This window comes from Pectinophora gossypiella, chromosome 5 (genome assembly GCF_024362695.1).
Source record: "Pectinophora gossypiella chromosome 5, ilPecGoss1.1, whole genome shotgun sequence".
Classification (NCBI taxonomy): domain Eukaryota; kingdom Metazoa; phylum Arthropoda; class Insecta; order Lepidoptera; family Gelechiidae; genus Pectinophora; species Pectinophora gossypiella.
In genome coordinates, this window is record NC_065408.1 from 5148189 (window position 1) to 5163953 (window position 15765).

General features: G+C 39.9%; 2 protein-coding genes across 2 annotated transcripts; both read right to left on the minus strand.

The window, feature by feature from the left end:
• Positions 1-965: 965 nt before the first annotated feature.
• Positions 966-10122, minus strand: LOC126366663 (putative protein kinase C delta type homolog). Its single transcript, XM_050009867.1, has 5 exons — positions 10001-10122; positions 7572-7672; positions 2418-2619; positions 1267-1468; positions 966-1204 (listed from the first exon to the last, which is right to left on the minus strand). Exons 1-4 carry the CDS (start codon positions 10016-10018, stop codon positions 1316-1318), a joined length of 474 nt encoding a protein of 157 aa, XP_049865824.1. The 5' UTR covers positions 10019-10122; the 3' UTR covers positions 966-1204; positions 1267-1315.
• A 2439-nt stretch (positions 10123-12561) lies between these two features.
• Positions 12562-15634, minus strand: LOC126366930 (odorant receptor 4-like). The gene is made up of 6 exons (XM_050010274.1): positions 15435-15634; positions 15083-15355; positions 14322-14421; positions 14141-14245; positions 13316-13471; positions 12562-12615 (listed from the first exon to the last, which is right to left on the minus strand). Exons 1-6 carry the CDS (start codon positions 15602-15604, stop codon positions 12562-12564), a joined length of 858 nt encoding a protein of 285 aa, XP_049866231.1. The 5' UTR covers positions 15605-15634.
• Between the last annotated feature and the right edge of the window lie 131 nt (positions 15635-15765).

The window sequence follows — 15765 nt, forward strand, 5'->3', positions numbered from 1 at the left end:
AATGTACTTAATCATGTGTAAGGTCATAGAAACAGCTATTAAAATATAATCCAATAACAACTTTATTTTATTAGTTATTACTTTTCTACTTCAGTGTACTCAGGCACAACACGTGTGAGCCGGTTAGTGAGTAAAGTAAAGAAGGTCATCGATATGTATGAATCCGTCGCTTTTTAGTAGTCATTCAAATTTGGTCGGATAACCAGCCGTTGTTTACATATTTTGGTTTTTTGTTTATATTTACTTAATGCGTAACATTTGAAGCTCAATATTTTCACCATATATTTTTGACTAAAGGCACAAGATTTTGGTTTACACCTACACATCTGGGATTGTGCCAGTTCCTTGTATTTTGCCGTCAAAGTTATGACACCATCGTTTTTACTTTTAGCAAGATTATTCAAAAACGCATGCATGAACATTTTTGAAACTTTGTATGGTTATTATTAGCGTCAAGAAAGACCGAATACAGTTTTCAGCGAAGTTATGCCTTGTCTCATTTAGGCGCTGCGATGTTTTTTCGGGTTTTCATAAAACCGCGATAACTTGAAAACTATAAATATTTTCTAAAATCTAATTGGGGCACAAAGGGGCACACATTAAGAGCTACTCGCGTATGTTTATTCTACAGGGGCACATGCAATGGTTTTAGAGATATACTATTCATCAAAACGTTACTCCAGCAGGAAATGCAATATCTCGAAAATCTGAAGGGGCACAGATTTTATTTTTGGGGGCACATTTTGGCACACATATAAGCTATCTGGCCATGCACAGTTTTTCTCTCTCCGATCATTCGTTTAGAATTTTCCTGCTAGAAAAACGTTACCCCAGCAAGAATCGTTTTTTCGATTTTTTTTCGAAACGACAGGGGGCACACATTTTTTATGTGGGGGCACATTTACAGCAGATAAGGCACCAACTATACGTTCTACTCATATAACTCTAGGAGATACTTTCTTGCTGGGGTAACGCACACGTCAAATACCTGTGTATTTTTTATTGCTTACTTACTAAGGCGGTTAGTTTATAATATTTTCTTTTAATTAGGCAAAATTTTGTCTTTGTAATAGTGCTCTAAATGTAATTTTGGTTCTTACCGTATTTTTTGTAAGTATATATATTTTTTTAAAGTGTTAGCTTTATATAACGGTTTTGCAGACCCTTCGATACAATGTAAAAAACTGTTTAAGCCACGGAAATTACTTTTTTTTTTTTATTTATTCAAAGTAATAATAAACATTGCATTGGGCATTGCCCATTAAAACTTATAGAAGCACTTTAAAAAAATTACCCAGGTAATATGTAGTATTCTTTAGAAAACTTCGGATCCAATACCTTCACACTTGAGCCCTTGTTTGAAGAACCCGTAGAGCAGCGCTCCACAGTGGTCGCAGAACGTCGGCGACATGAACGAGTGAGGCCGGAACCGGTGAGGCACGTCCACTTTGAAGCGCTCGCGCAGGTACTGCGACAATTACATTATCTTTATCCGCATGTAAAAAAAAAACAAATCTGTGGTGGATGCCTAGTCTTTTTGTTTTGTATTTTTTAATAAAAATTTGCATCTACTTACATAATATATAAATGTTATTATAATATGTATATTATTAATAATATTATGTAAGGTAGATGCAAGTTTTTATTAAAAAAAAAACAAAATGACTAGGCATCCACCACTGGTTTGGTTTTATATTTATATTTTAAAATATTTATTTAATTCAGGCAACTAAGGCCCCTACTTGCGGTAGAAGGATAATTGGACTCGCAAGCTAAAAATAGATTATAACTTATATATAAGGTAGAATTAATTGTTTTATTCGATTTAATTTATGTAAGTAAGTATAATAATAAAAAACAGAGACTAGGCATCCACCACAGGCTTCGTCGAACTAACTAACAACTAACTAACTTATATTATGTTTTTTTCATTACTATACTTGCGCATGTCTTCGATAATAATACCGGTGGATCTACCATAGCGAAGCTTTTCACAACAAAGCTTTCATGATAGTTCGTTATAAAAATCATAGATGGCAGCACATGATGCGTCTACGCAACCGTATCGAAGTCTCGAAATAAATTAAAGTGTTTTGTAAAAATAAATTAAACATTTCAGAGGTAGAAAAGTAATTACTTTTAAGCCACTTCAGCTGTCCATTACATTTTCATACTTAATTTGCTATGACTTCAAGAAAATTATGATGAAATATGTGGACGCTGAGGGTTCGCACCGCACCCTGTAACTACTCACTCAGAGTGTTGCCAAATTTGTATTTTTTTTTTCACTAAGACTGGAGGTTTTAACTAAATTAGCTAGATTATGATGATTGTGGAATATTGTTTTGTTAGGTAGTGGTGTTCTAGTGATTTTAAAAGTCGAATCTGATATAACTGTTGGCAACACTGCTACTCACCACAGTGGCCTCAGAGTAGGCGGGCGAGCCGGTACACTTGCCGAGCAGCTTGTTGTGGCATCTCTTATGTACCGCCGTCTGGCAGACCACGCACCGGTATCCTTGCTTGCCGAAACCCCAGAGGAACTCCTTGCAGAACGCGCAGAATGTAGGCTGCCTGAAGAACTTCGCCACAAACCGGTGTCCGTTCACTTCGTGGATTCTGGAATGGAAAGAAGAATTCCACATTTAAATTCAATAGGTAAGAACACACACTGGCCGTAAGAAGCACTGCAGAGAGTCCTGGAAGAAATGGAGGGAGGCCTTTGCTCAGCTGTAGAACACTTTAGGCTAGATAAGATAAGTACATAAAAGCGATACCTGATGGGAGCGTTCAGAACGCAGCAAGAGTAGGTAAGGACTTCTATCGTGCGGGTTGTGAGGCGGAGTACCAACCTCATCAACCCTGGTGCCAAAGGCCCCTGACATCGCTCATATATCGACTACTTACTTACATCAGTAAGTAGTTACCGGGACCAACGGCTAAACGTGCCTTCCGAAGCACGGATCATCTTACTTTCGGACAATCTGGTGATCAGCCTAATAATGTCCTAACCAAACTAGGGATCACAAAGTGATTTTCGTGATATGTCCCCACCGGGATTTGAACCCGGGACCTCCAGATCGTGAGCCGAACGCTCAAACCACTGGACCACAGAGGCCGTTTCCTGATGTATTTTCAGTTCAGCTTTAATGTACTGCGTGCTTATAATTATACTCGTATTATAGACACAATATGAATCCTCGTTCATTTCATAAAAAGTGTTTTATTTCCTCAGCAATTCTATAGCCATTACTTTAGGTCTTACAGTTTGTTGAGTTAAAACGGTTACCGTAAACATTTACTTTATTTTACGAGGCTAGTTATGTCTACATCAACATCAGTTTTGATGGGAATATAAGTCTCGTATTTTCAAAATTATTAGCATAACATCTGATTACGGAAGCCATAACATTGCTCTTACCCTGATCGCAGTAAATTCTCAGTTACTTTGTTATCCCGAAACGAATGGGTATAGATGCTATAAATAGTACAATACAAAACAAATACACTTTATTGCACTAAAATAAAAAGAAATAATTACAAAAAGACTCTTTTAAGTATCTTTAAGTAAGTAAGTAGTAGTTTCTAAGTATATAATATCGTTTTTTTTTACAACGAACACGATTACTTATAGGAATTATTTATTTATGATTTTAAATTAAGTACTTACTAATAAAAACCATTCTCGGCCTATATACGTCCCATTACTTTTTCATCGCCTTATAGGTTGATGATCAATGCGTAAATTAATATCATATTGGTGGAGATTTCTTATTAGCGTTGTTTAATCTTATAGTTTGTAGATTTTCTGCTTGTATTTGACTGTTAACCTCTCATATGCCGAGATACCAGACACAATAGATTTTACATTGTGTCTGGTCGAGATCCGCGTTCCGGCGTTCGAAAGATTAATCTTCCGAATAAAAATAAAATTACTCCGTAAGGGTATTTTATAAAAATCACACTCTCAAAGAGAAAATTAAATCGGCGTTGACACATGACTCAGACGGGACTTGAACCCGCTCTTGTCAAGTCGGGACGAGCGTGTTAACCCTTACATCACCGAGTCCTCCTCCTGTCCATGCGAAATTCTTTCGATCTATGTTTCGTCATTATGCCGACGTCGCTTTTTTTAGATTTAATTTTTTCGTTGTGAGTTTCCCTAAGCACGGGTGAGTGTAAAAACAAAAATCATTTAAATCACATTCTAACGTGATTTTCTGCGACAAAGAGGTCCGTGTTGCTTTATGTTCGAGACCAATTCGAACGGACATATCCATATTCCAGCGGGCTTAGGACCGTAAGCACGCGACACTTTCTCGCCGCGACAGAGATCATCTGTCTCTTTTGTGCAGTATTGTGACAGAGTGACGGGTGTATGTCGAGGCGAGAAAGAGTCACGCGCTTACGGTGCTAAGCCCGGAAGGTAAAACCTAAGATTAAAGAACTACAATTTAGACTTGGATTGAAATTAGTAAGTGTGTCTGATGCGAGGTTTTGCTAACAAAAATCAGATCAGGGCGTGATTATTTCAAAAAAAGCGCTTAAATGTTGTTTTCACTACAAAGTGACGGTATATCTTCGGTACAAAGTGACACTCGAATTGCATTTTTGTATTGGCACTGGCTGAACCATATTGTTTCCAAAATGAATGCTAAAACGCGAGTTGTGTTTCTTGTGCCAACTTTGATGCGAAACATCTTAGCCATAATGCCATAAATCAAGTGGCTTATGATAAAATAGTCCATAAATCAATTGTACACTATATTTAACTAGCCTTTCCCGCTGCTTCGTCATTTCAAACTTTTTTTGACCTAACTTATAGTACTTATATTTTCCGCAAATGGCATTAACTTGGCCGAACAAATGGGGAGCGCTGAGGACTTTCACCCAGTCAAAATTTAAGACAACAGGCCTGAGGGTGCCCAGTTGGGCGTGAACCTCGGCTAAGGGCGTCGTCTGAGAGGAAGAATATTTGAAAGAATTAATCGACCCTAGCGGGTCGATAGCGATAAGCGCTGAATGAGAGAAATCGTCGACCACGCCGCGCCGGCGGGGTCGGTATCAGGGTTCTGAGTAACATTGCAGACACTACATCTAGTATCACAAAGGACAAAAAAAAATTCACGGCCAGGCCAAACAATCGAATTATTTGAAAATTGAAATAGAAATAGAAATGTTTTATTGCGACCATGTGTTTTACCACCCAGCTAAGTTTTACCGACCAGCTAAGCAAAATTGGATTCAATTTTGCTTAGCTGTCAAACCTACACACGTTGTACGCTTGCGTAATTTTTATAAGCAAGTAAGACAAAGAAAATTATAAATCACTACGCAAGTAAAGGGTAGCCTCCTATAGTTCGTAGGACATAGGTAGGTCTCCTCTTCTATCGTGTGGATTGTGAGGCGGATTACCAACCCATCAAACCTGGTGTCAGGGTTATTACTGAGTCGCCATAGGCCCCTGATATAACTCATGTAACGACTACGTACTTACATCAGTAAGTAATAACCGGGACCAACGGGTTAACGTGCCTTCCGAAGCACAGATCATCTTACTTTTTGGACAATCAGGTGATCAGCCTGTAATGTCCTAACCAAACTAGAGATCACAAAGTGATTTTATGATTTGTCCCCACCGGGACCTCTGGATCGTGAGCACAACGCTCAACCACTAGACCACGGAGGACGTTACATAGGTAGGTAGGTATCTACTACGTTTTGCAATTCGGTAAAAAAAAAACAAAGAAACTTTATCTGTTGTTACGCCTTTTAAAACAGAAGAGAATGTTTACATGAACGCAGACACATCATATAATTTCAAAAGATAGTTTGTTGGCAAAGAATCTAAAACGATTAACAAAACGGACGCAACGACAACACACTGCCAATGACCTGTTACATTGTCAAATAGATTTTATTTTGGAATCAACTTTTTTGTTTAAACCATTGAATAAGACGAGACGACCCCTAACAGTTCACAATATAAAAATGAAATCAAATAATTTTAACGAAGACTTGGTGTAGGTAGGTAAGTACCTGAAATATAATGCTCATATCTAACTGACGCCCACGAATCTCTGACGATGAAATAAGTCACTTTTTCCACGAAATCAACCCAATGTTGTTGATTTGTTCCCAATTGAGTTAAACGCAGGAGTGTCTGGTTCTACTAACAAATTGCTCCCAATAACACTTTTGGATGTGACGTGGTCCCGTAATCTAGTAATACGTACGAACTTCTCATAGATCTTCCCTATGGTATTTGTATGAGAACCGCTATTGCCGATTCAACCCAATCTCTTTTAATACTACTCCAGCCGGGTCTGCATGACAAATTATATGGAGCGCTTCGACCTGTAGCCGTTTGACGTCCATCTACGTAGATAGCATTCGTATCGTTTATTGGTCCAAGCGTTCGATATAATTCGCGCGGCGCGGTTGTCATGCAGGTCCGGCTGCAACAGATAACTAGGCTAGGCCTACTATAGCTCTACTGCTTCTCAAATTATATGGCCACATTACCGGCAATGAATATATTACTTATGTGATAGGCTGCAATTTTAGTAAGATTCTGTATACTTACTTAAAAAAATATTTTGTTGATATATAGCCGATCATACTAAGGTTTTTAGCTTTCCTGTGACAAGCAGGGATCTTTGTCTTCTTGTTCTGCAGGTTATAATGCACAAGACGACCTTTTGATGCAATTTTCGCGGAAGCTTCTTGAGTCGTGAAATTAGCGGACGAGTGGAGGTTAAGTTGAAGTATGAATTATTTGTTCATATGGCGAGCGTGGCGCGCTCCCTTAGCCGTAACCCCTTTCTTCAATTCCGTGGGTTTGCAATAGTGTATTGTTGAAATAATTAGGAGATATAGGCATCCCATGAATTCTTACTGGGGTTTCATTTTGTACTCGTGAGTACCTATTAATCGTATTCTTATAATCTTCAAAGCTACAGTGAGTTTAAACAAAATCCTAAGCAGTTTTTACTGTCGTTTCTTTTCAGCCGAGCGATTCAGGCGCCTGAGTAGTTTTTATTTGTTACAATTGTGCTGCTTTCGGGGTATACTAAACTGCGTATTAGTAAGTCCTTATATTTATTCGTTGGTGATTGTTGCGTACACACCGCGATCAGAGCCAGGATGTTACATAGAAAGGCCAGATCAACTGCACTTTAAACCTTTCATAAAAATGGAAGAAGCCAAGACAGTAAATGGAATTCCGCGCTCTCTGCCAACCCCAACGGGAAATAAGATCTTATTTATGTATGTAGGAAAGCGAGTAGAACGGAACGTAAGATTGATAAGAAAGTAACAGAGAATAGAATACCATGGAAGGATAATGAATGGGGAATTTAGAAGGGAAGGGTATGAATTTAGAATGGTTAATGAATGGGACGGAAGGAAGTTCTTTTTAGAGTTATCTATAATTGTTGGAGTCGGAGTGAAAAGGTGCATTTGTATTTGTAAAAAAGGAGAAAAGAGAAGGAGTAAAGGTAATTTTCCCTTTTAATTCTGATATCCCACATGTATTGGTATCTAAGTAAGGTTGCTTTTGGACATCTTACTTGTGGTGTTTGATGGCCCCGCGCCGCTGCGTGATGCGCTTGCCGCGGGAGCGACGCACTTCGCCCTCGCCGTCGCCGCTACCCGCGCCCGGGAACCACTGCTGGAACATAACACCAATTATTTTTAATCTTCTCCTTCGTATGGGTTGTGCGGTGGATTGCCAACCCCATCAGCCCTACTACCCTATTTTTTAATAACTACCAACTTTATTCTCTTATATTATTATAGTTTGCTCTAAAATTGGTCCCTTTAGGGTCAATTACTTACGTTGGAAGTCCTTGTGAACTATGGCATATTATTAGATAGCATAAATAAATAAATAAGTGTTACAAAAAACACATGTCATTGCATTATTATAATCCAACTTTATTATATTATTATTTACTAGCGCGACTTCGTTCGCGTGAAACCATACTGTTAAAACTATAGAAGTTTGTAACAAACTTTGCCACTCCTTTTTACCTCCTTAGGGATTAAATTTCGAAAATCCCGCATAAGTAAGCACAAACGTCAGCCGTGAAAACAACCCCTATGCAAATTTTTAACCTCTTGGCACTTGTAGTTTCTGAGATTTCGGGATGAGCGAATCAATCAGTGAGCGAGTGAACTAGGTATAAGTAGTTTGTTAATGAAGCAAGGATCAAGCGAAAAATGAAAAATATGAAGCGAATGTAAGGTAGATTCTGAAGAGGATAGCCTAAGCAAACATACTGCGATCATCACGGCTCTTCTTGATTCTAAGTTATATGTTTGCGTATGAATGTCGAGGATGAATGTTCATCACTTGTCACATTTTGACAGCCCAGATGTTTTGATTTCGTCAAATATGAAGCGCTTCAAGTAAAACAAGTGATTCGAAGCTCTGACATAAATACGAGTATATTTCATGTTTTCCGCTACGTCTCCGTTGAGAAGGAAATGAAACATTAATGCGAAGTATTTGTTTATGTTAAGCGGGAGCGAATAAAAACATAGAACGCGTTCAGCTGTGTATCTTCCCGGGCATGTCGTAAAACCGACAGAGTGATCGTGATCGTGTCTTTTCTAATGGACTTGACATACGGATGGCGTAGGTATGTGTGTACTTCATAGCTATAGTAATAATAGGTACAGTCATGAGCAATATCATGTACCCACTTTAGAACCCTGTCGCACTATCATATTTGACATTTAATGAGGCTTACGGCTTATTATGTCAAAAAAGTTAATGTGACATAGTTGCAAAGTGTATACATATTAGTACTCGTGACCGTACTTATCCATTTTTATTAACACTTTGGTGAAGGTTTTTTTAATTTATTTACACATACACTGGTTTAGAAACGTCGCTAAACCGAAACAGCTTTGTCTCGATGGCTTTTTCTTCGACATAGATATCATAAAATGGTGTTGATCTGTCTGTTCGCTAACAATCTCTAAAATCCAAAGATTGGTGATTAATGTAGTTTCCACCGGTCCAAAAATAAAACCATTCCCAAAGCAGCCGGTCTATGTGTCCCCAGTTTTCTTTTTGTAGGTTTGCTTCATAAGGCATTAACTACGTGGCCGGACAAATGGGGAGCGCTGAGGGATGTGTCCCCAAAAAACTACAAGATTTGTAAGACCAGCTATAAGCGACAACTGTTGGATGGTTCTGCTAAAGGCAAATTTGAAATGCAAGCTTTTTTTTTGACGTGACTTATTGTAGATTTGCCGCAGATGGCATTAACTACTTGGCCGGACAAATGGGGAGCGCTGAAGGCTCTCACCCGGTACAATGTTTAAGACAACAGGCCTGAGGGTGCCCAGTTGGGCGCGAACCTCGGCTCAGGGCGTCGTCTGAGAGGAAGAATATTTGAAAGAATTAATCGACCCTAGTGGGTCGATAGCGATAAGCGCTGAATGAGGGAAATCGTCGACCACGCCGGCGGGGTCGGTATCGGGGTCCTGAAGTGTTTAGTGTCGCGAGTTGATTGGCTGCCTCTATGGCTAGGGAAATGCAAGCGGCGCCGGGATAATGCTAGTCAATAACACAGTGGATGCTTATGAAAATAAGAAGTTTTACAACACATGGACCGATCTTCTGTTTACAGTTTGTTTCGAGGTGTCAACACTGATTGCTGGGGCTTGAGTGATTGCCAACAATTTGGTCACGTTAGAGGGGGGCGGCAACGCGGGGGCGGCACTCAATCAGCTCGTAAAAAGAGTTCTCCTCAGCCAACCATAGAGTTTATATTCGCAACATGTCTAAATCTAGACTAAATCTGCTTCAAAGCACACTAACGGCCCCACAGTTTCTCGCTACGCTCATTATCACTACCCGTTTATCTTTTGGGATTTATTTCATCAAATCAATTTCTAAAATGGCAGTAGAGGCATCGTCTCTTGTACTCTAGTGCCTACAACAGGTAAAATTGTACGTACAGATTGAGAAATAGGTGCAACATACCCAAAACCACGACAACATGTCCAGGCGGCGGTTCCCGAGTACGCAGACACATCGCCAACTCCACGTCACCAGCTCACGCGTACAAGAATGCCATGGCCAACGGTCACCGGTCGCGTTCTACTCCCATTCAAACGAAGACACGGTACTACATGCATCGATACATAGAAAGCGCGACGCCCAAGGTCTTTATTATGAATTCTCTGGCATGGATCCGGTGATTAGTGTATTGAATTATAGTTTCATGTCGAATGGCCGAAATTGAGAATACGTTTGTCATATTCTAATACTTACCCGGATGCAGGTGTCACGTGGGAGACAGTTACTCATTCAGGAGATTTCCAGTTACACGTTCATCGCTCGAGCTATACTAATTACGTACTACCTGAACTCGGAAGGAAGATTCATGATGGCCTTGACTTCTGTTAGAATTCTCTACGTAACAGCTATTTAACCAATTACTAGAATTAGAGTAGGCATGTGTCTACTTTGTAACTTGGTAAGTGCTTGTTTATCGTGCATTGTAATAGTACTTTACTACCGCATGCTCCATTACTTATCTCTCATTGTTTTGCAGTCATTATTAATTTCACGAACTTTATCTTCACCAAGAAAAACAAACCCACTTTGTATGTTTATCTAGTTTACATGTGTTAGATCAAAATAACTAATCATAGTACGCCGTTCGTTGAATTCCATTGGAAGTAAATGCCTATGTAAAAGGAAGAATATGTTTGGAGCATCAAGGTTGCGGTATCGCACGGTAAATGCATGGATATAAATAGAGGAACTACCGCGCGGCTGCGCAACCACAATAACCGTTTGATGGAACTCGTATCGTATGCGTCATTCAGGTATCATTCCCTTCTCAACGACTTCATATTCTTGTACTATTCTTCGCTTTTGTGCGTCAGCGATTTGTATCTCTATGTCAACCGGCCAAAACAAAACCTAGTGTTGGTAAATGCCAAGACTGTAGGAAAACATCTTGATACATAGGTAGGTACCTATCATACACACTTATGTTTTCAGGCATGTGGTACCCATTGAGGATTCAAGATAAATGCATAGAATGAAAACAATGTGGTTATTCGTAAATGGCCCATGAAACGTATCGTCATCTCCCTAGCGTTATTCCATTTTCACGGGGTCCGCTTAACTAATCTGAAGATTTGACTGGTCAAATTTTTTATAGAAGTGACTGCCTGTCAAACCTTCCAACCCGGGGAGGGAAAACTAGTACAAGTTACGTCGAAGATTTGGTAAAGGTCTGGGTAGGTACTTATTGAATCTTAATTAATATCAGGCTTCTTACAAGTATTTACTTACATTGAAAATAGGAAATTATAAACGAATAAACTGACCGCGTATTCAAGGAAAACATAAGATGCTGTAAAATTAAAACATCTCCACTTTCGTAATAGCTAATGAATGAACGGGTGAGTAAATAAACAGTCGCGACAGTCAGTAGTATGACGGAGTGCGATCGTTTGTGAAGAGTGAACTTATTCTATTTGATCGCCAATCATAACCGTGCGGTGTCAGTCGGTGGAAGCCACGAGTCTGTAGTGGTGGACTCACATAGTCGGGTGGGTGTCGCGGCTGCGGCGGGCGCGGCGCGGGCCGCAGGCGCGGCGCGGGCTCGGCGCGGCGCCGCGCGCCCCCGCCCGTGAAGATCATCGGCGCCGGCGCGCGCGCGGCCGCAGCATGCCGCGCCGCCGCCGCCGCCGCCCAGCGTCACGGGGCGCCGGGCAACTCCGGTCGCCGGCCGCGGCCCTCTCTTCCCGCACTCGCGTATTTATAAACGGAATTCCACGCGCACTCGCGCGCTATTCGCGTCCGGCGGATACAACTTTTTACACGACTTTCGGCACTTACGTCGTCCGGAGCACTGCGGAGGCGCGCTTCGGGCTCCCGGAGCGTCTGGAGGAGCCCGCGTGAGTCAGTGCGGACGCTCTCCGGCAACGCTCAACTTTAAGCGAACCGAAAATACGGTGTTTAAAATAATAGCAAGCTTACGAACATGTTTTGGCGAATAAATTATATAGGATAAAGTTATTTTTGGGTGACCTGAATGTTTGTTTGTTTGGGATTCCGACAATAGATAAAGTAATTTGGATGAAAATGTTTGGAACAAAACAAATCATTCATCGATAGGAAGGCACGGGCGGCGCGGCTGCTGACGGTTTCTAAAAGAGGCCCCAACCATAAAGTACCTACACAGCATGCTCCGTGGATTGCGACGCAACACTGGCGTCGCCGCGTCGTTAGCGTCTCGTAAACTCGTGATAAATAGCCAATAATTCAAACAGTGATCAATTTCACGATCCAGATTTTCGTTGGGAATAAAAATCGAGCGATAAAATTGAATTTTACGGCAATCCTTCGAAAGTTTCCAAAGTAAAAATAAAACAATCTTAATTTGCTTATTCCTGTATTTCAAACAGATTAGAGAGTCCTGTTGAGAAAGGAAGTTGTGCCCATAAACCGAACTGAGCGAAAGCGACGCTATCTACATTCTAGATACTCTACATCAATAGGTATTATAGGTATCTACATTTGTTCTACTCGTGTTTCCGGTCCAGGAATGTGAAGAGTGTGTAGGATGCTCTTAACACCTGTAAGATATAAAAGTTAAATATATTTTGCGCTATAAATTATCCCCTCTGGAAATTCAACTCGAGGCTTTTTGGAGGAGAATAGAAAATGATATAAAATGTTAATACCATCCCGTCATGTTGACAGATAGTAGATTCACTTTATAAGACGCATTCCAAATTATACAGCATTGTTGAACAAACATTTGTAAACTTTCAACTACCACGTTGTCGTTCTTTTGATCTTCACAAAAGACAACTACACAAACAAGAATATCCATTAAGTAATCTTATTATGAACCTACTGTCATGCATGATAGATAAACTTTACCTACGTAAGTACAATCTGTATTACAACATAGGTATCCAGAAATTCTTTAACATTCTCCATTTATCCTCCTCAAGCCCTTGCTATGCAGACACAAGGTTTTGAATTTTAAAAGGCATCTGAGCCTTACCACCTTACTTAAAACAACATGTCGATCGATTAGATCTGCCCCTTTTTTAAGTTTCTATCGAAAATGCTGCACACGCAAATCTTCTAGACATAAGGTGTATGAAGGCTTTCCAAACATACCTACGTCTAAGTCTAAGACATACGTCTCTGATGGTAACTATTTTCGTAATCGTAACGTAATCGCTTACGTAAACTGACTGCAAGGCTTGTGGATACGTAAGTCCTAAGTGACTTATTAATTAAACGAATACCAAACCGATTTACCGCAATGTAGGTCTCCAAAGAGATCGGAACGATGTAAGCAGTGCGCGGTGTGATAGGACGGTTGCAGTTTTCCATCATAATAAGCATCTTGCGACGGAAACCAGGCGACAGTAGCAACCAGGGGCCGCAGTACGACGACTGGTTCAAGTACTCGCTCTGAATAAGTATTTGTACGATCAATAACTGAGAACATCTAGAACACAATCTGACGAAAGGATATTAATAATGATTGCCATGATTACCGTAAACGGCAACATCGGCAAAACAGTACCATCAACATTACAATTGGGAAATCGCAATCTACAATAAGTTGCGTCAAATAATAACGTAACTTTCGTGGTCCCGTCTTTTCTACTGACAATCGCTTTTACCTAAATCTGATTTTTGAGGTCTGTTTAAATCCGGATGTTACAAACACATTTGATCTTTAGGCTACGTTCAGATGACAAGCGCTCAACGCGCGTTTTGATAACGCGCGTTTACAACTACATACATTTTATTCAGGCTGTACACATGCTAACGCGCGTAAAATGTATGTAGTTGTAAACGCGCGTTATCAAAACGCGCGTTGAGCGCTTGTCATCTGAACGTAGCCTTAATGTAAATAGGTACCTCGTCGTGTATCGTGCGAGTTGGACTTTGTATAAGAAATAAAACTGAACTTTTATACACGCAATGTTACGTGTCGAAATATTAAGAAACTTAAGGGAAAAAAGACTTGACTGGGGTCAAGCGATGGAGTAGGTACCCAGTTACAATTATTTATAATAGTACTTAAGTATTATTTTTACAAGTTTTTCGTACATCCTACCAAAAGATACTTACTTCATATTTCACCTGAGTTCCGTAATAACAGTAAATGAAGAATTGAGCTAACATGCAACAGAGATACATCGCCATCGAAACAAATTCCACTGAAAATAAACTGAGCTGAAATATAAACAAAGTCTTAAATAAATGTGCCTGATATAATCTGTAAGTACGAGATTAATACACAATCACTAACCCCAACAATTTTGTACACCGTCATGCAAATAACCCACGCCGTAACGAAAAACTGAAAGAGCAAAGCTTCGGCGAATATGTCTTCGATTTCTACAACGAACCTGAAATAAAAGAAAATATAAAATTACTTACTTAAGTACATGTAATTCCGACATAATGTGCTTATCTTTTGGATACTTTCGGCGTAGTCGCCAGTATGTCGGTATTTTACAGACTGCACTTCGGGGAGTGTGCCGCGATCTATACGAGCTCATTCCACCATCCCCCTTTTATCTTCGGACTTCCAGAAGTACGGCCGGGTTCCATCCCTAGTTGGTGGATAACCCAACTACTCGTATAAAGCGCTTCGCGCACTGCTAGGCATTGGAATTCTCTGCCGTCTTCTGTAATTCCGAATGCTTATAACCCAGGTACTTTCAAGGCTAGAGTGAACAGGATCTTCTGGGCGAGCGAGCTCCATCATAGGTCTCGTCAATGCCTTCGGACAAGTCTACGGCCAAGAGCAAACCCATCAAAAGTAAAAAAAAAAAATACTGCCGTCAGTTATAAATTCCCTCCTTCATTTGATAATAGGTAAGCTACATTACAAAAGCAATTAAATTAATTATGAAATATGATCCCCCATTTCGGTGTCATAGTTCTACCACTCAATGGATATTTAGAACCTAACCGACTAAAAACACTTTAAAAAAAATAAGTAGCTAAGTATGTACAATGTAGTTGCAACAAAGTTAACTTGTAGACATGTGACTAAGTACTTACCACTTAATTGTCTGATGGCGTTTAACACACTGCACAAACTTTTTATGCAACTGACGTCTAAACTCTTCATTCTCATCTTTATGTGCACAATTATGATTATTCGTTTTCTCCTCAGTTTTGTCGAAATCCGTAAGATGTTCCAAGTTATATCTGAGAATCTGAAGCTGTACCTTAGCTTGAGCATAGAAAGCAACAATGGTACAGTCCATAGTCACATTACCATACGCTTGAAATGTTATGAAAATGTTCATGTAAGCGACGGCTATTTCGAACCTGAAAACATTTCATCGAGATTAAGGACTACACATTTTACGTTTTTTGAGATAAAATAAGTCCAATTACCTATACCTACTCGGGCGAATTATTCGTGTCAAATGGGAAGTAACCAGTGAAATTGACTTCAACGCCCATAGCTCTATTGACAAGAGGAAATATGGTCCATAAAGAGCCACAAACGAAAATGCAGCAAATATAGAACCGCAGAAGTCTTTTCATTACCACAGCATTCGATTTCATCACCATTTCATGATAAGAATTTTGAGGCGCGAAAACTGGTCCTGAACAATAAAAATAGTATAGAACTAATCCAAAAGTAAAACACATATTTGACATTCTAAGTCCCATTTTGGGCGCCAGTTAGGTGAAAATGGCGCCCAAATAGTACTCATACAAACCGTTTATGG